This window comes from Botrytis byssoidea, assembly GCF_014898295.1.
Source record: "Botrytis byssoidea strain MUCL 94 chromosome Unknown BBYS_003, whole genome shotgun sequence".
NCBI lineage: Eukaryota > Fungi > Ascomycota > Leotiomycetes > Helotiales > Sclerotiniaceae > Botrytis > Botrytis byssoidea.
The window spans coordinates 1,492,245-1,518,599 of NW_024065844.1; the positions used below are offsets into that span (position 1 = coordinate 1,492,245).

The following is a 26,355-nucleotide window of genomic DNA, read 5'->3' on the forward strand; positions in this document are numbered from 1 at the left end:
TAGGTCGGTCGTCACGCTTCCTTGGATTATCCAAAACTTAATCCCAGCGCTACGAGGGTTGTCTTTCTTCACCAGATCAAATGCTCCAAGGTTCCCCGTGGTTGAGGTAGCTGCCCAAAGAGATGAGAGATTAGATGAGTCGACGCCCGAGATCTTGTTGTGATTTACCTAGTAAATAGTAGTTGTGATTCCGTGTTGTATAGTATAGTATAGTTAGTAAACTGCTTTGCTTTGGTTCTTTCGTTGAGTAATAAAAAGTGAGTAAGTGTGTTGTGTGAATTTGTGCATTCGCGCATTCAACCAGCGAAAAAGCTTGACTTCGCCCAATTCATATATGTACACTGACGCAAATTTCCAATCCACTTTCATCCGAAGTCCCCACTGTCAAATTGTTTTACCCCCCTCCCCCCCCCATTTACTCGAGGATCGTATCTTTGTGGAAATTTAAAGAATCACCCCTCATCTTCTACTTACCATACATCAGGTTTACATATATTTGTTATATCTTCGAGTGCATATTCCATATAATAATAAGCTTCTCGCCAACATCATCAAAACATCCATCATTCATTCATTCACTCATTCCTCAAACCATACAACGTTATATAAATCAATCATCTGGCTTATATCACGAGATGTCTCCATAAGCTATTGGCGCATAAGGCCGTAGGACCAACCATATCAAATCCTAATCATTAAATTTATTCACTACCTACCTACCTAGTACGTCCCTACATACAGATACGCTCGTGTCAGGAGGGGCAAGAGGAAGAGTGAGCGCGCAAAGTATCAGCAGCAAAGCCTCGATCCAAAGTAATCCTCCAACTTCCAACCCCCTCTCAACCAACAAATAACAACAACCTACAACTTCGAGTCTTCGTTTTCTTCTTTTTACAAAAATCACCTACAACCAACAAATCTACTTACAAACATATACTGTGTGGTCTCCGGACACATATACGCTTTACCCTTACTTTGTGGGCAATAACTACAGGGTAAACAATTCAAAATGCCTGAAAGAGTTGTTCGCAGCTCTTATCATGACCGAGAGGTCGACTATTATTCCTCCGATGAAGAACGGTCAACCTACGGTCGTTCGAAACCAAACGGTAGTACTTATCGTACCGTCCAACGTTATCGGGTCGCACCTAGTCGAGGCGAGGAAATAGACGACACTCGATCCGTTCGTTCTTCCCATCGAGAGTACGAAACTCGACAGGGTGATCGAGTTGAAGTGGATCGTCGAGTCGAAATTGATCGCGAACGTGAACGATACGAGCCAGAAGTACGACGAACGGAACGCATCGAAGTTGACCGAAGAGTTGAGGTTGATCGCGAAAGATACGAACCCGAGCCAAGACGGACCGAACGTATTGAGGTCGATCGAAGAGTTGAAGTTGATCGCGAACGATACGAGCCTGAAAGACCCCGTTCAGCTGTCGACTATGATCGAGCGGTCGAATATCAGAGAAGTACAGTTGAGCGAGCTAGAGAACCCGAACGTGAACGAGATCGCACTAGAACAGTAGTTTATGAGCGGGAGCGGGAACGAAGCGGGAGTCCCCTACCTTGGGAACGGCGTCGGAATGATAGACCATGGGAGACGGATCGCGAAACCGATGTCACAGTCGAAAAGACAATCGCTCGACGTCATAATGAACCCTATGAACTCGAAAGATATTCCCGAGAGACCGAATACTATGATCGACCAGAACCTACCCCACCACCAATTATCATTCGACAAAGAGCTCCAGAACCCCAGCAAATTATTGTTCAAGAAGCGCCAAGCCCCGCTCCAATTATCATACCTCAAATTGCGCCAGAATCACAGCGGGTTGAAGTTATCGAAAGGAAGACGGAGATACAACAAGAAATCGTTCCACGACCTGAACCACGCAGAGAAGAGGATGAATACTATTACCGCCGAGATGTTCGTGAGGTTGGTGGTAGAAGGGACCGAGACGATGATTATGATCGTCGTTACGATGATGGATATGATAGTGAAGGTTATGTCCTACGAAAAAAGGTTGTCAAGAGAGAAACACGCAGTCGTAGTCATAGCCCTCATCACCGAAGACATTTGGCAGAAGGTGCCTTAGCTGGAGCTGGCGCAGCTGCTCTTTTGGCAAGCCACAAAGAAAAGCAAGGATCTGAAATTGCCCATCGTGGTAGAAACGTCATTGGTGGAGCTGCTTTAGGTGCGATTGGTGCCGAAGTGGTTACTAGAGCACGCAGTCGTTATCGCGACAGTCGTGAGGGCAGGAGCAGGTCACGATCAAGCAGCCCACATGGTCATCATAAGTTAAAGACTGCCCTTGGTTTGGCAGCTGCTGCAATTGCCGCTGGAGCTGCTGTCAAATATGCCCAGAACAGAACTGCAAACAAGGAAGAGTTGGTTCGTGGCCGAAGTCGACAGAGAAGTATGTCTCGTGGTCGCCGCTATTCTGATGGCGATGAATATTGGTCCGATGAGTACGAAAAGCGGACTACCATCATACGGGATGCAAGTAGGAGCAGAAGCAAGAGCATACATGCCGACCCAGCGCATCGTAAGAAATCCATGGCAAAAGCTGGAGCTGGAGCTGCTATAGTCGCTGGTGTCGCGGAGCATTTCCGGAATAAATCCCGAAAGCGTAGTGGTCAACGATCGCAATCACGAATTCGAACTGCTGCGGAGATAGCTGGATCAGGTCTTGCGGGTGCTGCAGTGGCCGGTTTGTATGAGAATAGAAAGGCCAAGCAGGAAGCCGAGGAGGATGATGTATACGAGAGACGGGAGAGAAGAAGAAGCAGGACTAGGAGCAGAACTAGAAGCAGGTCGAGAGCCAGATCTACAGGCGTATATTCTGATCCAGGTGTTGACCCAGAATTAGGCATGGTTCAGTACGGTACTGAACCTGTATACACGCACCAGCAGCCAGCACCATTCGATCGACCTAACGAGTACGATCCAGCTGTCGCGGCGGCCGCAGCTGGAGCTGCTTACGGTGCTACCAGACGTAGTCGAAGTCGATCACGCCGACACAAACGAGATTCATCTAGCGAAGATGGAGAACGACCACGATCGCGATCACGAAGTAGAAGCCGTAGCAGAGTCCGAGATCTTGCTGCTGGTGCGTTGGGTACAGGTGCGGCCGCCATTGGAATCAATGAATATAGAAAGAGAAAAGAGAAAAAGGAGAAGAAAGAGAAAAAGGACGCAGAAAAACATGAGCGTGAGCGCGAACGAAGACGTGAGGTCCCCCAGCACTCTAGATCAAGTTCCCGCTCGGTTTCCCCGTCGGAAATAAGATCGTCTCTATCCAAAAGATTTTCAAATCTTATCCCCAAAAACCCCGAATGATCTTGTTATTTCATTTTCATGTCCATAGGTACTTCCAATATCTGTTAAATCATTTGTTCGAGTGGCTCGGCCTCATGTACCTCTTTCTCTCGTACTGACATTCGTTTTGAATCAGGCTATGAAGACGAAGCACCTGAAAGTTACTACACGAATTTCCGTGATGAGACATATTCGCCTTCGCCGCCTCACGCTTCAGGAGGCTCATACTATCCTGATAATAATGCATTCCCACCACCTCCTCCTTCTAACCCAGAAACTCTCACCCATCATGGAAATAAATCTACACCTTTTGTTCATGAAATCCCTCCTATTCCTCCTTACAATCCTCAAGACTATGCAAGTCAACGCCCTACTACTCATGATCCTCATCATTACCCACCTTCATCCAGAATTCCTGGTGACAATGTGAGTACTCATCAATCTTCGAATCCCGCACCTTTTATGACAGTACCTCCTCATACAAGAGAGGAGTCTTATTTCCCTTTTCATGAAACCTCTCCACCTCAAACTGATCATGTTTACGACCGGGAGGGTGCGTTGCTATTATTCATTCCTTTCCATGTGTACAACATAATTATTATGATTCATCAATATACTAATACTTTATTTTTCTAGATCGTCTAAATGTTCCAAAACCATCAACACCCGATTCACCCTTGACACCAATCGAAGCTACCCCCTCAAACAAATCTGTCATGTTCGCTCCTCTATCTCCCACTTCTTCCCGTCGCTTAGAACGTATACGCAATTCGAAAGCGGATCAATCAACTTCCACGGTAAATACATATGAACAACCCAATCCATCTTCGGATCGTCGTTATAGAAGAAGACGAAGACGTAACTCGGATCCTTCATCTGATCGACCTTCCAGACCTCGTAAACACCGTAAACATAAGAAAGGAAGACATGGTGATGAGAGTGATAGTGAAAAAAGCGAGGATGATGACGTGGAGGTATTGCCAGCAAGGTTTGATAGAGATGGGAGACCGTTGAGTCGGAGTAGAGATGGGAGTGGGAGTCGCGAAAGAGAAAGAGATATTGCGAAGGAGTTTGGCGGTGGGAATGAAATGGTTGAGAGGGTGGTTAGGGGTGTGGGAGATGTCGTTGCGGGGAAACAGACGTGGGGGGATCTTTTGATGGGGTTTGTTAAGGAGGGTGGGTTGGCGGGAGGTTCGAGTCGTGGCTCGGTTGCGGATGCAGAGGATGAGGAGAGGGAGAGGGAGAGGAGTAGGGGGAGAAATGGTAGGAGAGCTAGTAGGAGCAGAGGGAGGGATAGGGGTAGGGATAGAGACATCTAGGGATTGGATGTAGCGGATCTGTTTTCTTTTCTCGTTTCTTCTTTTTGCTTTTTGTTATTTTTCCTTGCTGCGATACTTGGTATGGGTAATGATGTCACGGCCGTGGAAATAATACCTCTTCTTTACTCTTGGTTCTGCATTGGATTTTCTGCGTTGGATTTATTTCGTTGTGTTTTTCTTTTAGATACGCATTTTATGATTATCATGATATCATGGATATGGATATGTATATGAAAAATGAAAAATGAAATATGATTACGAATTATGGATACGACTTCCTTTTGGATTCTGCATTTGTATTTGGATCTGGACTTGTAGATGAATTCAAATTCTCGTCTACCGCCTACCTGTCTGATGTATAGGTTGAGTTGAGATGTGCTAGCATTTGAATGTGAATTGAATTGAATTGATTTGGTATGAATGTGAATGTAAATGACGTGGAATCTTGATAATTGCTTTTCGTTTGTGTTGATTAGATATTTGGATATCTGGATATCTGGATATTTGGATTCCTACTCAAATGTTCAGAGGTGCTTGGATGATGCTTGAATAATACTTGATTGATTATGTGATGTATGGAGGGAGGGAACGGAGGGAATGAAGGAAATGAAATATTGATGGGATGCGAGATATGTTATACTTTCTATGAGAGACTTGGAGTTCTGTTATTAATTGAGGAAGGGGATGAAAGATAGATGGGATAGATGGATGGGGGGTAGGTAAGAGGGTAGGTAAGGGGATGATTGTCTATATGTCCTATGTATATGTTACTTTCTTTTGTATGATATAATGGAGTTTGTATTGAGTTGGGGAGAGGGGGGAGAATGGAGAGGGTGAGAGGGTAAATTAGAGAGGATGATGGAGAATGGAGAGGGAGAGGGAGTTGGAGATGCTAGTGCTGCTAATATACTTGGAAATTAGTAATCAGAAGGTGGAAGTCAGAATGAGGAAGTCGATTTTTCCACGACTACGATACTGGAAGGGGTAAGAAAAGGCAGGATTGGAAGGTTAAGAGCAGAAAGAAAGGAGAAAGAAGGTTATCTTGAGAGGGGTGTCTTTCACACTACGTATGTGTGTAAACAGTGAAAATACGTGTATGTAAATGCTCATATGCTTTTCCCATCCTTCGCTATGCTATGTATAAATTGGGTATCATCGCTTTAAAATGCTAATATAGTGACTGTTTTTCTAGATGGATTAAACCATTTGCCGGCTGTAAAGAAAAGGGGATTAGTGAGTGAACTCGCTCATGCTGCAGACTAGCTAGGAATTTTCACATACCGGAATAAATTGCCTTAATTTAATTCCCGCCTGACCAAATACTGCTGCTGTTTCCGCATCCATGCTGTATCCTTGACTGTAAACCACTTCAGAAATCCCGACTTGCACAATCTTGATACTGCATGTGAGACAGGGACAGGTATCGCAATAAAGGATGGCGTTTTCGCGGACTCTTTCTCGACCGGCTTCGAGAAGGGCGTTTTCTTCTGCGTGAAGACAGAGACATGTGCCGAGTCCTACTCCAGAGCCTTGTCCTTCATTACAGCGAGAACAACCTCCTTCTCCGCAGTTGAGTAGACCTCTGGGTGTGCCATTGTAGCCGGTTGAGATTACTCGTTTTTCGCGGACTAGGACGCAACCCACACGGCGTTTCATACAGTTACTGCGCTGGGCGGCGAGGGAAGCTAGTTGCATGAAATATTGATCCCAGCTTGGTCGGAGCCGGTCTTCATTTGTCAAATCGAGTTTCCCGAGTGTAGCGTATAGGTGGGCGAGATCTGATGAGGTATTGAGGAGACGAATGGTAGCGCGGGAAATGAGGGATTGGAGACCGTGTTCGGGGTCGTAGAGATGCTGATCGGAACGCAGGAGGAAATCTTCGAGAGTGATTGGTGTGGAAGGTGTGTTGGGACGTGCTTGGAAGCGTTTCCAGCGGATGGAGACTGGGGCGTCGACGCTGACGAGAATAAAGAAGGGGCGTCGGAGAAGGGCGTCAAGGATAGACTCAGTGTAGATATTGGTTGTTACCCATCGTTCGCGCCAGCGCTTGGTTACGAAGTCGAGGAGGTCTGTGGTGCTTGTAAAGGTATATTGGGATTGCGATTGAGGTTTTGACTTCTGTCTCAGAGCTATGCTATTCTCTTCAACATTTTTTGATTCTTCGGTTGAAACGCCATTGGTGATTTGAGTAGAGTTCTTGCTACCTTGTTCTGGTCGAAGGTAAAGGTGAGTAAAGCCATGGTGCTCTACAAGATATTGTGCGATTGTACTCTTGCCAGCACAAATTCCTGTGATCAAAGGTCAACTAAATATTATTTGTATATAAGCTCAGAATATTCACTTACCTCCACACAGACCTATAAACATGACTTTTTTTTACTTTCTTCTTATCCCAAAGTTTCCTAAAACCTTTATTACAATTTTTGCTTCTCCAATTGTGTGAGGATGTGTGGTGGGAGGTTTTGTAAATTCCCATGGAAGTGTGAAATAGCAAAGGCAGCTTGGAGAGAAACAATCATAAATATGCCGGAGTATCACCGATTGGCTGATTATATAACCTCGGGCCATGTGAGTTGAATCCTTGTCTTACTGAATCACTCAACGTGCTGTATCCCACTAACCTAATTGCCCCTCCTCCATCTATCTCATGATTTCAACCTAAGACTCTAGTGTCACACTGCACCTCTTACAACTTGACTTCATTCATAAGATACTTTCAGTTCTTGCACGATCTCAAATTACCACATCAACTCTTACAAAATCTTAACAAAGCTAACCAAATTGCTTTGATCTTTAGAGTCAAGACTGTACCCAAGATACCGACGTTGCCTCTATTGAAGAAGGCCCTTGGGACGGTGAGGTAGAAGAATTAATAACCTCATTTTCTACTATACAAGAGCTATACACAGCTATTTGCGTGAGGAAGGTTAACAACCAACTCGACATGGCTTTAAAGTTCGCCCCATTTGCTTCTGAAATAGAGCTACCATTTTACACAGCTCTTTCCCAACTAAAGATCGATCATGATAAACTGGACGACTCTGCAAGACCTGTTCTTGGGTTATATGAACCAAGAGCTACGCAGAGCCCTGATCAAAGTTCTCGTATGAGAGTTCTTGGTAATGCTTTGAGTAGCAACGAGTATGGATTCGCCTTCGTGTTTCAATAACGCGTACTGATTCATTCATAGTGTTCCATCTGGCCACATTCGAGCTGAGGGCAAAATCAAGAATGTTAATACCATCGAAGATTTCAAAAATATGGACAAACAAGCAATGTTACAAACTTCTGCTAAACAAGTAAGTCCCGTGATCTTCTGATCGACTCGCTTCTATGACGTTCTGACAGGGGCAGATTTGGGATGCTATTAATGATGGCACCATTTATTCCATCCCTTCATTACTTTCTTCATTCACTATTTTGTCGTTTGCAAATTTGAAGAAATACACTTTTACATACTGGTTTGCTTTTCCTGCTCTCCATTCGGAGCCGGCATGGCGGAAAGTGGAACAGCCGCCTAAATTCAGCGCTGAAGAAACCACGGCGCTTACGGAAGAACTTGGTACATGGCGTTACAGCCACGATAATAGAGAGCATGGATTCTTTCTAGCCAAGCGAGTATATCCATCTTCGGACCAGCCACAAGATCCGGAGAATGAATCGACCTCTGACCTGCCCTTCAGGTGGGTTATTGGATCCTTGCGAGAATTCGAAGATGGTTTCTTTAATGGTGTAGATACAAAGGATCAATACGTATCTTTTGTTGACCCGTCTACTTATCATGAGAATCCGGGGTGGATGCTACGTAATCTGTTAGTTCTAGTTAGACGGAGGTACAAGCTCGACAAAGTCCAAATACTTTGCTACAGAGATAATCATGCAAAACGCCATGTGCCTCAGAGTTTAATCTTGATTTTAGAGAGCATTTACGACCCAGAATATCAGCTCACTGCCCCGGATCAGATTCCTAAAGTAACAGGCTGGGAGCGTAATAGTCTTGGAAAGCTCACTGCGAAAGTCACCAATTTGGCTCAATACATGGATCCTGCTCAATTAGCCGACCAAGCGGTAGATTTAAATCTTAAATTGATGAAGTGGCGCATCGCACCTGAATTGAATTTGGATACTATCAAAAACACGAAATGCTTATTACTCGGAGCTGGAACCCTTGGGACATACGTTTCGAGACTTCTGATGGGTTGGGGAGTACGCAAAATTACCTTCGTTGACAATGCCTCTGTTTCTTTTTCGAATCCTGTTCGCCAGCCATTGTTCGACTTCAAAGATTGTATTGATGGCGGTGCCAAGAAAGCATTTAGAGCATCTGAAGCTCTTCAGGAAATTTATCCAGGAGTTGATAGCACGGGACATGTAATGGCAGTACCAATGCTTGGACATCCGATCACAGATGAAGCTGCTACGAAGGCGAATTTCGAGCTTTTACAAAAGCTTATTGAGGATCACGATGCCATCTTTTTATTGATGGATACTCGTGAGAGTAGATGGCTCCCAACTGTAATGGGAAAGGCGGCTGGCAAGATCGTTATGAATGCAGCTTTAGGATTTGATACATACGTTGTGATGAGACATGGGGTTACTCCTGAAGATGGAGGCTCTGCCGCTCTAGGCTGTTACTTCTGTAACGACGTTGTAGCGCCATCTGACGTAAGTTTTCTAGCTATCCTTCCTCTTTACATGATTTACTAACATGACTCTTTTAGTCCGTAAAAGATCAAACTCTTGATCAACAGTGCACAGTCACTCGACCAGGTGTTGCACCCGAAGCATCTTCTAAGCTTGTGGAACTGCTTGCTTCTGTTCTTCAACATCCGCTGAAAGGTGCTGCTCCAGCTCCGAAGCTCTCCTCAAATCAACAATCTGGTCAACTGGAGTTTGATCGAGACCCACCAAATCATCCTCTAGGTCTCGTGCCTCATCAGATTCGAGGTTTCTTGGCCGCTTACAAGACAATGCTAATCAGCGGCCCTTCTTACAATTGCTGTTCAGCCTGCTCGCCAAAGATTGTGAATGCATACAAAGAAGATGGATGGGAATTTATCAAGCGCGCATTAACTGAAAAGGACTACATTACCGAATTGAGCGGCTTGGCAGAGGTTCAACGCCAAGCTGAAGCAGCTGCAAACGATGTAGAATGGGATAGTGATGAAGAGGGCATGGAAGATGAAGAGCCTGAATTACTATGATTGTGAGCTTTATATATGTTTCCGGACATCGAAATGGCGTTAAGCTATATATGGAATGGGCATTAACGGTATGATTTATGATTCTATTGGCGTTTTGCAGATGGTGGTGGAGGATTTTAGATTGGTTGGCATGTTTTTGGGGATAATATATGGATGACGAGCTTTCTCGGGGTAGTAGTAGACTAGACATCTCAGATTGGTGGTTCTGATGGTTTTGGTAGTTTTAGTCTCATGGAATCGAGATAATTGAAACGATCTTTAAGGGCAACTAGTTATTTCTCAATATAAGCTCGACGTGACTATTCTGCATGTGTGATGGTAGTTTCTATCTTGTCAAAAATTTAACTTTTCAATTGAGTCTCTAAAATGGTTCATCGATATCTTAATTCGATTAGTGACCCAGTCCAGCAAAGCTAATATAAGTTGTTTCAAATAGGGATTAGTGAGGGGTAGCTCTCCAACATCAATGATTGGCTGCATTTTTAGTGCGGATCTAAACGGGAGTTGCCGCACAATTCTCCAAGCTTCGAAGGCCAATGGCAAAAAAGTTAATGAACACCTTGAAGCTTCTTAGTACCTCAATTGTATTTCTTCTATCATACCGTGAGTCAAACGACTTTACTGCTTCTTCTGTTTCCATCTAATCCTTTGGTTCTTTAGATACTGTACATAGCATTACTATTTCTCAACCATGCGCTCCCAATTGACCCGCAGAGTCTTCCGTGGACTTTTGTCAAACGAAGGCCTTATATTACCATGCCAAAATCGAGCGCCATCGTCATTAACACTCCGACGTCGCCGGAATGCACTCCCTACAGTATCTTACGCACCTCGTCGTTCTCTTTTTGGATTTTCTCGGAAACCTCCACGACAACCAAAAGCGCCAGACTTGGAACCCGGAATGAAAAAAATGGCAGAATTTAGCTTGATGACGAAGATTCACGCACGAACTGCGAATAAAGATGATATGCTCAAAGCTTTCAATGAATTTTTCAAACATAAGGTCGATACAGAGCGAGCAGTAAATAATATCGAGGCGGGGCATGCGTTGAGGACTTTAAAGTATCTGGTTAGTTGTGGGTTGGGGGACGGACACCTTAAGGACTTTATGACGGCTTTGAAAGCCTTGACGATTATTCCTAAAGATGAGACGAACGATTTCCTAGAACTGGCAAGACTTCTCTTCCTAGAGATCAAGAAGCTGTCGGATTTATCTGGATCTAATGAGAATGCGCCAAGTTATGAACGCTTTATAAAGATACTGAGTGGGGTTGGGAAATCTCTGGAGGCTAGAGAGCTCTGCGAAGAGGAGGCTCAAAATTTTCTAGAGGATGAGAAATCTTCCTCGGGATCCTCGATTAAAGAGTACAGTGCCACGCAGCGCAAAATCATGAAACGGAACTGGTTTACCGTTTTATCTGGATTTGCGCGAGAAGGGAACGAGGTGGAACTAATGAAGACATACGAGAGATTGGAAGAGCTACGCATAGGACGTAATAACACCAGCAAGGAAATTGTCGTCAAGTTTTATACGTCTAGGGACCGTGTTCCGGAAGCGCAAGCATGGTTTGAGAAAGTTTTCTATGATCCGGTGGAACTTACCCCCAGCATACTGCAAGATATACTCAAATTTTGTCTTCGTCATGAGGAACTGCTAGACTGGTGTAAAGGTATCTTTCGCAAAGTTCTCGAATCAGAAAAATTGCAAAAGGAAAAGTGGGATGTTGTGTTTCAATGGGCTGCAAGTGCTATGGACAAGGGCGTTGAAGATGTGGAACGTATGATGCGTATCATGGAGAAGCGCTATCCTGACGATCATTCTATGAGACCTGATATTGACACTATCAATGGTTTGGTCGAATATGCAATATCGAAAAATGATCCATATCTTGCAGAACGTTATATCGCATTGGGGCAAAAGTTTAATATTCGTCCAAATGCAAGAACTTTCATCCTGCAGATGGACTATCGAGTTGGTGCTGGAGATCTTTCGGGTGCCCATGCATCCTATAACCTGCTCCAAGGCGAGGAAATTTATAAAGATGAGGATTTGCCCGTCATTAATAGATTTGTCCGAGCACTCTGTGCCTCTGAAAATCTGCCTTACAACGAGATTTCATCAATCATTTCCGATCTTGACGAGCGTAATGCAAGGTTAGAGGCGGATACTGTTTCGTCACTCTCTACAATGTACATTGCCCGTAACGAACTTCATGATGTAGTAGATTTGCTACAAGTCAATACTTACCACTATACCCTTTTAGAGCGAGCTCAGATACGAGATGCGATACTCGCTTTTTGTTTTGACAGAAACAACCATGAGGATCGTATATGGGATGCTTATCGTGTCGTCACCCACATTTTTGACGAGACCGATGTTCCTACACGGACGCGCATTATGAATGAGTTTTTTGATCGCAAAAGATCGGATATGGCTTGTCATGTCTTTGGTCACATGCGGCAACATATCAGCCCTAACAGACGTCCTGTGTTAGAGACTTACATAGACTGTTTTGTTGGTATAGCATCATGTGCCGATGCCGATTCTCTCGATATGGTTCACAATATGTTGAAAATGGACAGTACCATAGAACCTAATACCCGTCTATACAACTCTTTAATGCTGGCTTATACAGCTTGCGAAGATGCTAGTCGATCTCTACATTTCTGGGATGATATCACAAATTCTCGCGAAGGACCTAGTTACAAGAGTCTGGAAATAGTGTTTCAAGCATGCCAGAGGAAACCTTTTGGGGATGGACCAGCAAGGGAGATTTGGGCTAAGATGAAAAGGATGGAGATTGAAATCACGAGGGAAGTTCATGCTGCTTATGCTGGTGCATTAGCTGGACAAGGAAAATTAGATGAGGTCAAGGTGTTGGTGGAGGCTATGGAGAAGGATGTTGGGTTTGGCCCAGATATATTGACGTAAGTTGTGTTCTGATTCTATTGCTCTAAGTAGTTTTCTAACATGAAGCAGCATTGGAACGATTTATAATGCAATTCAAGGCTCAAATAGGAAAGACTTGGTGGCGGAATGGACAAGGGAATTATATCCAGAGGTATGGAAGGAGGCGGAGAAACTGGGATTTACGGAACATGAGGAGGGTCACATGGTGTTGAATATGCCAGAGAGGAAACTTAGAGCTTGAGTGAAGGTTTTATGTTAAATACATATTTATATTCAAATTTAAGCTGGTTATGACTAGTCGGTATTCAAAGTTTACTACAGACAATACTAAAGTTTAATTTGCTTGTATGATGATATACACTATCTTGATTCTCCATGTATCTTGTTCCACTGTTGATCTCTATCTTTTATGGATAGATCAATTAGGACAAGAGGAATCTAGATTTTAAGACAGTTGTTGTTAGATAGCAAAATTTTGCGCGGCTTGATATGATCGATGTTGATATGTTTTCCCCGTTTCTTCGGAGAAGACAATCAAAATCTCGTCCCTGATGACTAATATCTGTCACAAGATTCAAGGGGCATGAGAGTCATTTGCGGTCATTGTGTTAGTATAAGTGGGATGGAATATTCAGCACAAATGAAAATGTTTCTGGTGTTTACTACATCATTATAATGAATGTATGCTGCTTTTGAACAACATGGGATTGTTGTCTGATATCTTTTTATTTATTTACTCCATTCTATAAGATGAGTTTGGGTAGTGACTAGGTAATCTTTGAGAGGTTTATGGTTAAGCTGAATGCTGTTAGATGGCAGATGCTGTACTCATTGTATCGTCTAATCCACACATTGAGTAGCTGTTGTTTTTCTGTCACTAAAGAGCGCCGACTTGCATTGCCGTAATGGTTTCGATATGTTGGGTTACGGTGAGCTGAATGCTCTAGTGGTAATTTGTCATCAACCGTACCTGTGTATAGTATGGTATGCTTATTTCGTAACAGCGTTGTATGTGTGTGATACTGAGGGTGATACGGTCAGAATGTATCATGTTTACGGTATGTCAAGTCCTCTCGTGGTAACCTAACATCAACATTATCTCTGTATAGTACAGTGACTCAATTATTAACAGCCTCGTATGTGAGTGATATCGAGAGTTATACGGTTAGAATGTATCATGTTCACGGTGTGTCGAAATATTGTGAAGCTAACAGCATATACGCTTACACCGTATCAACCCCTTCGGCTGTGGATATCTTTTTCTCATATCTATATATGTTCCAGTCACGTCTGCTCCATCACAATTTTCTATTCTTGATTCCCAGTCGCAAAGTCGCAACAGTTCAATCAATCCAAAAGCATTACCACCAATTAATTGTTCCTCGTCAACATTATCAAAACCACATCAAGATCATCAGAACTGAATCAAGTCAACTTCTTTAAATCGCAGCAAGTCAATTTCTTCAAGTCACAAGTATCATCAAAATGAATACTCCAAATTCCATCTTCTCAAGACGCTGCCAGATAAATATTTTCCAATACAGATGTCTCCACAGCGGGCAGGAAAACACCGCAAGATGCAGGAGTCATTTCGACAATCAGCCCTGTATCCCTGATGTGGTTTATACGGAGGAAGTCAAGGATAGAGATTGCGCAGAATGTGTCATGAGGTTAGTACTCCCTTTCAATTAGGATTTCTAGATTTGAGATTCGAGATTTGATGGTGGGATCTGTGGCTAACTGCAGACTAGTAGTAGAGATTCCGGTTATGCTTCAGATGAAATTTACATGAATACTCCCACGAACACTGCCACCAAATCATCAGGATTCGATGATAGCAGAGTATTCAAGCGATCCAGTCTTTCCAATCAAAAGCGAAGTGGCATTAAGCACAAATCCACATTGAATGGAACAGGAGGAGACAAGTTGTCAAGAAGCAAGGATATCAAATCCCACCAAGCTAGAGGTGATGAATTGAGATATAGAAGAGCTATTGTCAAGTCACGTAGCGAAGGTGGACACAGAATTCCTATGAATACACCCACGAAGATTTCTAAGAAGATACCCAAGAGATCGAGAATGGGTGCAAAGGCACAATTGAAGTCGAAGATGGAGGCTGAAATGACGGATGAGATGGAACTGGACATGGAGATGCACGGATATGGAGATAAGAATGATATGGCTGATCTATCTCGCAAGCTGGATTCTCTTACATGCGATTAAGTGGGATAGCTAATCGACTCTGGATTGAACTCAACTGGGGTTGTCAATTGCAGAAGAGCAATTTGTTATCAGGGCTTGACGCGGAACAGGAATTGTATTTACTCTGATTAGTAGCTAGTTGGAATATGACAAACAGCATCGTTTAATTATTTTAGCATATAATTCTGATCCGCTAATCGAATACCATATTTAACCATAAACTCCACACACTCTTATTTATTTGGTCGTTTAAATCTTCGGCTATTTTCCTAACCCCTTCCCACGTCGTGAACAAAGTCTAAGTGAAATATACAGTCGCCATTTCAAGCAACACAGTGTATTCCTCAATAGCTTATATATCAGTAATTTACCCACAACAAATGCATATTCAAAACTCTTGAGAAAATCTCTTTTTTTCATGACATTTCATCACCAACATAATATTTCGGCTTCGGCTCTTTTGCTTAACACCGATGATACATTTAAAACATTCGTTGTTGTAGGTAATTGTAGAGGCTTTCGTGGCTGGCTATTTGCTAGATGTTTGATGAATCATGTTTCGAATGACTTTTATGACTTAGGATTACAGTTTTGCTGAGAAGAGTTGCATAGCCCTCTGTCACCGAAGCTCATTCAACGTTCCAAACGCCATCATGTGACAGAATGAACAATACTCAACGAGTCAGATTAGGCAGAGTTACAAAGTAAAAGTACCTAAATTATGCCATCTTATACGGAAATTCCTGTTGACATCAAGAATTTCTCTCATCCTGCAACTTCAACCTCGACCTCATGTTCATCATTCTCTCTCTGAGTACCAAGACTACATTTGGTGTTGCTCTACTTGACAGAGCTATTCCTAGTTCGCAGATGAGTGCTGTACTTGTTTGACCCATTTCTCTTGTCGGGGCGTCTCGGGCCCTTTCTCTCATTATTTCTAAATTTTGATTTTCTAGAGGGAAAACGTCCCTGTTAGTCCTACTTCTCAGATCCAATCAGAAGAATTATTGAAGTCTCTTACTTTCTTTGGCAATCAGGACAATTGTAGTTTTTGATCTCTCCAGTTTCAACGCGTCTGATATAACGGCAGGCCCAAGGAGTGGAGGCATATGTGGCACATTTGTGGAGATTTTGATGCTTACCGGGATCTCCGCATCTGTACTTAAACCAGTATGAAGTGCATTGTAGAGGTTGAGGAGGTACATTTTGCGCATTTTGGTTTGGGTAGTTGGCACTCATCCTGGATATGATTCGTAAGAGTAGCCATTGCTAAATCTCTCAGGTTTCGCAGAGTATATACTATCATTCTCAAAGAGTACATCAAAACAAATGATCCTATTCCATGTCAATGATTATGTTTTTCTGAGTGAAGTATTACTTTGTACGTCAAAGATATCTGTTAGCCTTTTTTGTAAGATGCTTCGAGTTTGAACCATGTCGAATCTCATTAATTGAACGAAAAAGAAGATGTAGGACAACTACATATACGGATATGGCTAACATGCTTCTTTATATGTTGGGCACGACAATAGTAGTTGGATGGCTCGAAACTTCGATCATTGTAATGATGGGACTGTGAAAGAATAAGTGTTCGCATGATAAGGACTGAAACTTCAGGTGAGATCGTCTATGAGTTATGTCGGTAGAAAGCTCACGATGAGCAGAGTCAATCCTACGCGATTTGAAAGCTTCTAGATTAAGAACCTCCAGGCAGGATTAATGCAATTTATCATAAACGTGATGAATGAGTACACCTGTTTTTGTTATGTACTTCCATGAAATTGATCAAAGAAAGGCGTCGGAAGAAATTACCAGTATATGCTTCATGACTGTCGGTGAGCTTTAGAGATTTTCACACTTCGCATAATCTTCACGGTCGTACTGGAATCGATCCAAAAAATGTACGGAAAAAAAAGGGTGAATTGTCGGTAATCACATATCTTGTCAATAGAAAAAGCTAATTGTCCGGTTTAAAGACTTGTGTGTAATTTACTATAAGAGGGAGTGAAAGGGTATGGCCTAACAAGATAATACTGAGTATTTTTTGTATTGTTGTATTTCTAAGTCAACGATCACCTTTGAATCTAGATTTTGCAAGGATTCTCCTTTGATATAGTCGAATATTCATACAGATTATATAGTTCAATGTTCATTGTTTTGAAGTTGATGACTTTATAGTTATTAAAGAGAGAAATCAGATGAATGAATGAACTATTTGACAGCCATTCCCTCAATCAAGTCCAACAGATTGACTGCATATAATGAATTTACCATCGAACAGAAATCTTGAAAGATCGCAATGATTGTGGTGAGTGATTGACATGTTCTGCGTTAGATACCACCAATCATTCCTTTCCAATGTGATAGCATAACATGCTCGCTCTTGGTCAATGGCGTGTAGAGCATTTTTTGGTTTGCTACCTTCATTTCCATTCGTGTCATTCATAGTTCCAGAGATCAAAGAAACCTTGTATAGTGCAGAAGTAAGTCGCACACCCCACTTTTGGGCCACCCCTCTTTTGGGACATTTTATAAATCTCATCACTCTAACCAATCATTTCTTTTTAATCTTCAATAATTCAATAACTATTTAATCAATTGATTTTAGATTTTGGTATATTATTCATTATCTTATAAGAAATGGTTATACCAAAGATGATATTGTTATAATATTTAATGTAATAATAAGAGATATAGCTATTTGTAAAGCTGATTTAGAATATGGAGTATCTTATATTATTCTTTAGAATTATATAAAAGATCATCTTTCTTATCAAAAAGGTACTGAAAATATGTAAAAAATAATTTCAAATTAGAAAAAAGTATTAGTAGAATAAATATTAATCCAAGAAGTTTTAGGTATTAGCCTTACACATCGGTAAATACAAAAAATCAGTGAAAGCCTTTTTGAAATAAGAGGGAATGAATCTATATTTGGAAAATAATGAATATCTAACTTTTTATATAGAAATTTTGAGATTTAAACCAAAAAACAATTTAGAATTAACAATCAATATATTTCAGGTACTATTACTGAAATTATAAGTAAGTTTTTTAAAAAGTTGAATTTGCCAGCTATTATGTATATTAAATTAGAAAATAGATAGAATATGGATGAAACTAATATTATGGAAGGTCAGGGTTTAAATGGTATGGTATTTGAGAGTACTAAGTAATATTTTATTCAAAAAAAGCAATCGGGTATAAAAAGCTGAATCTTTTTTATTGAGTGTATTTCAATTGTAGAAAAAGTATTTTTATCTTTCATTATATATAAGGGTAAAAGTATTTAATAATAATAATTCTTTATAGAACTTGATAATTATAAAAGTTAGAAATTCTATGCTATAGAAAATGGGTGGATTATTAATGAAACAGGTCTAGTATGACTAAAAAAGATCTTTATTCTTCAAATAGTTCTCTTTGATTCAAAAAAGGCTAGATTGCTTGTTTTGAATGGGTATATAAATTATAAAACTACTCAATTTATACTTGAATGTTTCAAAAACAATATACACTTTTTATTTTTATTACTATATATATTATATATATTATAACCTTTCGATTTATTAATTTTTTTTTCCTTAAAAAACGAATATTGGTATAAACTTAATAAATTAAGTTTATTATCAGATTCTATACCTATTGGCAAAAGGAATTTTTTTGTATGCTATCATAAAATAAGACTAACTAGTTTAACATTAAATAATATTATTTCAGAATGGAAAACTTCAGGTTTATAGCCTCTAAACCATACTAAACCTATTATATCGAGATTATTACTTGAAAACAGTAATAAGGAGGTTGTAAATATAAATCCAGTCTCAAATAATAATCTAATACTTCAATAGAATACAGATTCATTTTTTATTCAATAGGAAATGTTTCAAAAAGTAAGCGATATATATAAATATACTTTAATAATAAAATCTAAAAAGGAAATAGATTTTCATACTCATCAATTACTATTTCGAAAGATTCAAAAGGTTTTTGATACTAAGAACTACGAAATTATAAGTTTTAAGCATCGAATAAAGAAATTGGAATACAAATTAGAAAGTATTATACCTAAAAAAAGAAAAAAGGTTTCTACTAGTCCAAATTCGAAGTTTTCAGGGATTAATACTATATATCAAGCTCAAATCAAAACTAATAACCATGAAATTGATATAGAGGATTCTAATAATATATATGAAACTGATACTACAGAAGATTGTATTAAGGTTAGATAGTTGTTGAATTATTGAAGTTTGAAAGTTGTATATAGATATTTTATGAGGTGGCCCAAAAGGGGGGTGGCCCAAAAGTGGGGTGTGCGACTTAAGTCCAGATGAAATCCCAATTAAGAAAGGTTATGTATGTATGATTTGATACTCTGAGTTCTCATACCAGGTTGAAAAGCAAATCTTGCGCGAACGTGAGCGGTGTCTCAGCTTCAAGTATGCTGCAGACTCCAATTCTTGAAATCTCGATCTCTTTCGCTGTTACCTCCAAAGGTGTGCATATCAGAAAATGTAGCCAGGAAGTTTTTTGGTTGGTGGTTTCATCTGTGTGGTATCTTCTTGCAACTAGTAAACAGTATATTTCAGTACCGTTTGCAACAGAGCAGATTTCATCAACTGTCGCGACACATGGAGGCACATCCAAGTTGACTTTGAAATTTCGATTATAGTCACACTTGAAGACAAGTCTGGGTCTGATGGAACCACGAGAGTGCTTTCGTTCCTTGTACACGATGGCAGATATATATAGACATTGGATTTTGATACAACCTGTGCCTTGCATATTGTGCCATTCACTAGCTGAATATGGTATATTGGTCCCCAAATATTTGAAGTTCTCGTCGGGTGTGAGCACTTGGCCTGGGTGAAACACAATTGAGGTGGTGAAAGAACCTACGCCTTGAACCAGAGAAGTCCAAGACCAAGTGGGGGCAAATGGCTCTTTAATTCGTCTTAGATCCATTCTTTCTCTCATGTAAGGGCTTCCAGTAATATCCCACAACAAGCCATTTGCAATATCAGAACTCCATAGTCCAGCCAGATACCCACAATTCACTTTTCTCTGGAATTGGGTTGCGATTCCAATAAGCGCAATCAACCGGTCTGATTCCCTGGTGATCAACAATCGCGAATACTCTCTGACCAATTCGTTCCATTGATTGAATATTTCGTAAGCTTCAGGTCTCAAGCTATCTTGATCCTTCGAATTACTGCCTGAACCATCATTCATTCTTTCAAGAATTGTGCATTCGCAACGGAGACCTGATTTGCATTTCATTACGAGTTCGGAAGGATGGAAATGTAAAGTTCGCGGTGCTAATTGTCGTTCCTGAAAGACCCAAGCTCGAGACAAAAGAGGGGTATTTATCTTATCTAACACGTCTGTTCCAGAGCTTACGCGACTATTGTAACGGTGATGGACTGACTCAAATGAAGGGCGGAGTCGAATTCCCCAATCGATATTCCTGTATTGATCGGTGATGGGGTGTGACTTTGTTCCAAGTGTGAATGACAGTCGCTTCAAACATCTTATCTTAAGACATCCACCCTTACTATCTCTTGCACCTGTTGCAGCGATATTCAAATAGCTGTTGGAATAGATGGCAGCCATGCATGCTGACTCGCGTTTCCAGTCCGCATCATCATCTTGAACTATACACAGACTATTTATCCATACAAATTGAATCCTAAGAGCTTGAAGTACTTTTATTGATTCGCGGAAGGTTTTAGGCAAAACGCTTAGTCGTATTCCCTTTTTATGTTTGCTTAAAGAATTCTTAGTTGTTTTTAGAAGCTGGATTTTTCCCCAACAGTGACTAAGTGTCGCATAACGTGTAATGGCTGTTCTTGACTCCGAGCTGTTGCTTCCATGAACCTCCACAAGAATGATTGCATTGTGAGCTCTTTTTCTTATATCAAGTAGCCTTGATGGAAGGGCTTGTTCATCTGCTGCTTTGATACAACAAGAGCTGTGCTCATTGTCGCATTCTTTTATCCATCTATCAATGATAGATTTACATTTCTTTATCGACAATTTTGGAGGCACTTCTTCAGATATGCCAAAGGATTTTATCCAAGGATTGTTGGTATCAGTTCCCTGGCATGCATCTAGTAACACTGTGAATAAAAGCTTGGCATGAGAATTCTGTGTGCCCTACCTCTTTTGGAAAAGTACTCGAAGCGTGGCAAGTTCTTGAGTTCCAATATCAGTGGAAACCCTTCACGAAGAATCAAAGTCCCCCCTTCTTTCACATCTATCCGATGATTTCTAGTCGAATACTTCTTTTCGATCAAGCAAATTCCACTTTGAATAACCGAACAATGAATTCCAGTAGAATTTTTAAATTGGGCACTTTCAAAAGCCAGACGATGTTCACAAGCACAATCATCTGTGATGTGAATCTTCCAGTTGATCAATCCACCTGCGGAGCCAGGATTTAAGTCAAAACATACTTCACAACCAGGCATATTGACGCGAAGTTATCTAGACTGATTGATGAAACTCGATGAAAATCGACGTTTTTATTGGGGCCTTAGGGGAGCAATAAAACAACTCGGCAACAAGCCTTATGAGTCGCTTCATATATGGCAACATACTCGAACCACCATTCGACTGAGAACTACATCACGAGTTCAATGGATGCACGTTGGTATCATCTTAGGAGTCAGTAATGCTGTGCAACTGGTCGTCCACGTCATATGCGTGTTACCACATATGGTTTTTTTTTTTCGTTTTTTTTTTTTCGTTTTTTTTTTCGTTTTTTTTTGTTTTTCTTTTCTTGAAAGCCTTGCCCTTTTTTTTGGATTTGGTACGAAAATTCTGGAAACGAGATCTGATGAATTGCCTCATCCTCTTTTGTCTGATCTCACTAAAATCAAGTAGATCACTGATAAATTTCCTCGTCGACTCAAAGAAACGGCTTCGGCATGACAGGATCCAGCAACCTCTCGTTTATTGAAGGATAGATTGAGTGTTCTTGTGAGTACTTGACTGCGTATTTCCAACCTGGGAATTCATGCGGTAGTATCAGTATCACTGTGACACTATTCCTCGAAAATTGCTTCTTTTTCATAATTATTGCTGCTATATTATAGACATCGTTATTATTCTTTCATACGTATGTAAGACCTTGGGAATTCGCAAGTTTCGTTAGTGTAACAAGCAGCAAACGTTTTGTATTTACTCTCTGAGTTTCAATTCTTGACACGCACTGAATGCGTTGTGATCAGCCACAAATTCTGATTAACAAAACTCCTTCAAAACCTGAATGAATTCATGCCCCGCATCTCTTCAACGATGTGTGCACAAAACTAAAGCCTGAAGTGACACCAACTGATTAATCACGATTTCATTCTCTTTTCACCCATTTTTTTCGGCCCTTTGTATTTCCGACGCTTCTTCTTGTCACGATCGAAAGGTGCAAGTGCTCTACTCTTCTTCTGTTTTCTCCGCTTATTAGGGTGTTTATTACGAAATCCAGGAGGATGTTTCAAAGATCTACAATGTGATTAGTCCATATAACTTTTGAATCAAAAAAGTTCGAACACATACTTCCTCCTACGTATGGCCAAACAACCATTACACATTTCTATCGCCAATCGTGCGCGATAATATTGAGTGTAATGTTTTCCACAATGATAATTGGTACCTTCATGCACATTACACCAGGAGTAATAACGCACATCGGCTGTCTTGTTACATTCATTGCAGACATAGACTATGGCTCGACAATATCGACGCTCGTCTCCCAACAAGGCGTACATGGTGATCCACAGCATTCTTGTGGCCTCGGATCGCAGAAAATATTGGGGATTAGAAACAATTTTTAGTCGTGCGAACCATGAGCGTGCGATGCTTGTGGCTATTGTGGGATACACTTTTGTTGGTGGGATGGCAACCTGTGTATTGAGAACACTTTTTTGGCGTTGAGATGGGCTGAAAATTATATATATCAATCAGAGGACTTCTAGTATTTTCTCATCTGTCTTTTCAATTACAAGATAAGCTGAATGCTTCAGAATGATGAGATGAAAGACGTGATTAAGAAGACATCCCAACTTCTCACATTTGAGGTCTTCTCGAAGTGCACAAGAAAACTTTAAAAGCATATGGAAAGGGTATGATTGTTTGAATTGAATCTACTGTTCGAAATCACATCTTTGAAGTCTTATATTTTCAAAGTGAATTTGCTTCGCGGTCTGTAGTGGGATTTGTTTTTATGGTAGAAATTTTTCTTATAAAAAATTTTCATGTCTCCTGCTTAAATTTCTTTCTGTCAAAAGCAATCAATGCTTGAGTTTGTCTACGAAGCTTCCAATTTTTCAGAGCCCGAAAGAATATTACTCTGCCGGAAATTCTGGGCAAGTCTTAAGCATACTCTACCATTCCATAACAGACGTTATGCATAATTGTATGATCTGATCTGAGGCTTTCCAACACAGGGAAAGAAGGAACTGGAAAGACATAAGTACACGACCGCTTCTTCTTGGTGAATAAAGGGGGGCGGGAATTGAAAGAGATAAAGGGAAAGAGAGGGAATGGATAACAGTGATTTAATTCTTGGATCTGGCAGCTTCTAGAGCATATGTACGGGACACTAGGCTATATATTTCTCCACGAAATTTGCTCTCAAACAAAAATATTACATCAAGTTTTTGAATCCTTATCTGTCTTCGACCCTACGAAATTCACACAAACACTTATTCCCAGATATCTGAACTACACAATGTGTAGTTTTGAGATCACAATATGCTCAGCCAAGGATGCACATTGGATAAAGCTCGATGCAATTAACCTGTGTGCACGAGCACGGTCAACTTTCATTCCCTGCAGCATCTACTCAGCAGGCGAAGCAAATCTTCGAAAACTTGCTCTTCGGATGTATCCTGAACCTTGCCGTAAATGTCATCCCAATATAGAGCAAGACGTGTAAGTACTTCTAACACCTAGATAACAGTGTTCGCATTCATTCTTCAGCTCTCTACAGCTAACTCATGCAATACAGAAAGGAAGCAATGTCCACTCCTATCGCGACAATTCTCAGTGATCAAGAGATCGTTTCTCAATCTCAGACGACGGTCAACGATATTGGCCATGAAACAAGTAGAAAGCTCAGTTTGGAAGATGGTCATACTTCAGATAAACCGTGTGATAGGCGAGGTGGCTGACATGATATGGATGGCGGATGCTAGTTACCGCGCTCTCGTGATTCACGGGCGATGGATGATGTATCGATTCGGGATCTAACACTGATACTTCCTCTTTCGTATCGATATATGTCAGGATAGTATTTGCAATATGGTCTCAGAGTATTAGTTCGGCGCAAGATACGGAGAGAAATTGGTGTGACTGGAATTTGAGATGTAATTGAGGTATTTTAATATTTTCAGCTTGATTTGCTGTGCGAAATGTTCAACAGTCAGTAATAGTTAATCGAAGCATGACATTCTAGTTTACTCGATCAAACTGTTGATGCGGGCTGCCAGAAGATTTACGAAACTACGTCAACGGGATTTGTCATCTACCCTCTAAACATCCCAGGTGCTACAATTGCCCAAGTCACCTCCCTTTTACAACCGCTTCTCACCGAACTCGATCAGAATGGTGTTGCGTACAATTTAATTGTCACATCGGTTGCTACGTTCTTTAATCATCACGCCAAATAAGGCGTTCCCGTGCCATATGAAGATTGCACAATCAACGACATGGTAGGAAGCTATCAAGCGCGTCTCGGAGTATAAGCTAAAGAGTATCTCAGAGCCGATGATTAGATAATCACGCCGCAAGCAGTGACGATAAATTATCGGCCATCTTGAATGCATTTCTGTTGAACTGATTTTATTCAATGCAGGTGGCTGACAATGGAGGAGTAGATATACGGTCACATATTGAATGGTTGGAACAACATGAATCATAGTGGCGCTAGCCTTAGACAAAAAGAACTTTTGTTGGATTTGTAAAAGGACCTGTGATGGAAACGAAAGTGTCACCAAACCAATTAACAAAAGTCCATTCAAGCATCCTGACTTAGATCGGCTTGCATTAACAAATTTTCAAAGAAATATCAAACACTCTTATACTCAACGCAACTCTCTGATAAAGGCACTACGAAAATGATACCCATTTGGGTTACAATTATGCCAGATGTTTGATCACTTATTTAGCTCAGTTTATTCCTAACAGAAAGTATTTCACTGAGACCACCAGCAGATGATGTCTCATGCCATTTCCATGGGTTCGAGTTGAATAGTGATGAGCATGCCAAACAATTGGCTGTTAACAAGAATTCACATTGAATGATATCACTCTTGAGACCTCCAACTGGAGTAAAAAATATTGAAATAAGCTGAAAGCCAGCTTTTCCATTGGATGTTCGATCTCAAACAATACTACATGAGAGTAAAAGGCGCTTTACAAGTGAATTTCAAAGCAATTCTTTCTACTTTTTCTCTTTTTGTGAACGGTCTATGAAGAAGTTCTTGGAGATTAGCTAGCCCAAATGTCCTAAATTTATCTTTGTAGAAATCTCTACACATAAGTATTGCGTCTTCTTCTGTAAATTAGTCCAAGGTTTTAGTTTTCATCCCATTTTCTTTTGAAATCCGACGTCCAACTGGAAATGTGTATCTACTACATTGAGACTTGTCTTGAAGGCCACGAATGTTCTCTCGTTTTCACCAGGGCCTGTAATTATGCAAACAGTTGCAGACCGCTCAGATATTGTGATATAGAAGAAGTAAGAAATGGCAATATACGGAAAAGCAAGAACGCGAGAGAATATTGTAGGCTTTGCGAAGTAGACAAGTAAGTAGTGATGTCCTTTCATTTATCATTCTACGAGTATCTCAGGTACCAGCTTTTCTTTGAGGTGCCGGAGGAGAAACCATGAATCGCTTCGCAAGTCTTGATGCAATTCAGCGTGTATCGCTAATAAGACATGGTTAGACTATGGGAGGCTCAAGAAGACGCTGCCAAGGCCGCGACCGTGATCAGCGAGGAAGACGAGGAAAAAGAAGTTGAAGAAGAGGAGCCGGCGATAGCGTTAAAGAGAGAGGAAGCATACGAACAGAAGAATGAGAAAAAGGAGGAAACAGACAAACTAGACCAATGTACAGTGACTCAAAGTGGGCGTTCCCAAGCTCCGGCCGCAGTAAGACGCGGTAGGAGCACTGGAAGGGGCTTCAAAAGTTCGATGCCGGCGAATAATACCCCAACGAAACGTGGACGTGGCCAAAATGAGAACTTTGGAGAAAAAATCCCAACTGCCAAAAAGCAAAGAACAAATCAGTCAAGAAAATCAATGGGCTGATATCATGGGCGGTAGTGGTCGAAGTAAACTGAGAAGAGACGAGGTTCACTTGATACAAAGATAAACTTCCAATATTGGTAGGTCTA

At 40.9% G+C, this 26,355-nt stretch overlaps 8 protein-coding genes across 8 annotated transcripts; 6 read left to right on the forward strand and 2 right to left on the reverse strand.

The window, feature by feature from the left end:
* Window positions 1-397: 397 nt before the first annotated feature.
* On the forward strand, window positions 398-4,641 carry EAE97_001883 (uncharacterized protein; the record flags this gene model as incomplete). Its single annotated transcript, XM_038872394.1, has 3 exons — window positions 398-3,233; window positions 3,459-3,875; window positions 3,959-4,641. Exons 1-3 carry the CDS (start codon window positions 1,010-1,012, stop codon window positions 4,639-4,641), a joined length of 3,324 nt encoding a protein of 1,107 aa, XP_038736952.1. The 5' UTR covers window positions 398-1,009.
* A 1,168-nt stretch (window positions 4,642-5,809) lies between these two features.
* EAE97_001884 (uncharacterized protein) lies at window positions 5,810-7,008 on the reverse strand (the record flags this gene model as incomplete). The annotated part of the gene is made up of 3 exons (XM_038872395.1): window positions 5,810-5,854; window positions 5,923-6,929; window positions 6,987-7,008. The coding sequence occupies 3 exons, from the start codon at window positions 7,006-7,008 to the stop codon at window positions 5,810-5,812; spliced, it is 1,074 nt and encodes a 357-aa protein (XP_038736953.1).
* Window positions 7,009-7,281: 273 nt separating this feature from the next.
* Window positions 7,282-10,130, forward strand: EAE97_001885 (uncharacterized protein). The gene is made up of 4 exons (XM_038872396.1): window positions 7,282-7,782; window positions 7,832-7,940; window positions 7,990-9,306; window positions 9,363-10,130. Exons 1-4 carry the CDS (start codon window positions 7,586-7,588, stop codon window positions 9,843-9,845), a joined length of 2,106 nt encoding a protein of 701 aa, XP_038736954.1. The 5' UTR covers window positions 7,282-7,585; the 3' UTR covers window positions 9,846-10,130.
* A 406-nt stretch (window positions 10,131-10,536) lies between these two features.
* On the forward strand, window positions 10,537-12,997 carry EAE97_001886 (uncharacterized protein; the record flags this gene model as incomplete). Its single annotated transcript, XM_038872397.1, has 2 exons — window positions 10,537-12,773; window positions 12,826-12,997. The coding sequence occupies 2 exons, from the start codon at window positions 10,537-10,539 to the stop codon at window positions 12,995-12,997; spliced, it is 2,409 nt and encodes an 802-aa protein (XP_038736955.1).
* Window positions 12,998-14,241: 1,244 nt separating this feature from the next.
* Window positions 14,242-14,979, forward strand: EAE97_001887 (uncharacterized protein; the record flags this gene model as incomplete). Its single annotated transcript, XM_038872398.1, has 2 exons — window positions 14,242-14,426; window positions 14,508-14,979. The coding sequence occupies 2 exons, from the start codon at window positions 14,242-14,244 to the stop codon at window positions 14,977-14,979; spliced, it is 657 nt and encodes a 218-aa protein (XP_038736956.1).
* A 4,362-nt stretch (window positions 14,980-19,341) lies between these two features.
* EAE97_001888 (uncharacterized protein) lies at window positions 19,342-21,428 on the reverse strand (the record flags this gene model as incomplete). The annotated part of the gene is made up of 2 exons (XM_038872399.1): window positions 19,342-21,068; window positions 21,119-21,428. 2 exons carry the CDS (start codon window positions 21,426-21,428, stop codon window positions 19,342-19,344), a joined length of 2,037 nt encoding a protein of 678 aa, XP_038736957.1.
* Window positions 21,429-23,686: 2,258 nt separating this feature from the next.
* Window positions 23,687-24,128, forward strand: EAE97_001889 (uncharacterized protein; the record flags this gene model as incomplete). Its single annotated transcript, XM_038872400.1, has 2 exons — window positions 23,687-23,889; window positions 23,966-24,128. 2 exons carry the CDS (start codon window positions 23,687-23,689, stop codon window positions 24,126-24,128), a joined length of 366 nt encoding a protein of 121 aa, XP_038736958.1.
* A 1,769-nt stretch (window positions 24,129-25,897) lies between these two features.
* On the forward strand, window positions 25,898-26,269 carry EAE97_001890 (uncharacterized protein; the record flags this gene model as incomplete). The annotated part of the gene is made up of 1 exon (XM_038872401.1): window positions 25,898-26,269. The coding sequence occupies one exon, from the start codon at window positions 25,898-25,900 to the stop codon at window positions 26,267-26,269; it is 372 nt and encodes a 123-aa protein (XP_038736959.1).
* Window positions 26,270-26,355: the final 86 nt, after the last annotated feature.

Excerpts from the sequence above, each read along its gene's own strand:
- EAE97_001885 (XM_038872396.1), top strand. The coding sequence starts at position 7,586 with ATGGCTTTAAAGTTCGCCCCATTTGCTTCTGAAATAGAGCTACCATTT. Across the intron at positions 7,941-7,989 it reads TACAAACTTCTGCTAAACAA|GGGCAGATTTGGGATGCTAT; the intron begins GTAAGTCCCGTG and ends ACGTTCTGACAG. Across the intron at positions 9,307-9,362 it reads ACGTTGTAGCGCCATCTGAC|TCCGTAAAAGATCAAACTCT; the intron begins GTAAGTTTTCTA and ends TGACTCTTTTAG.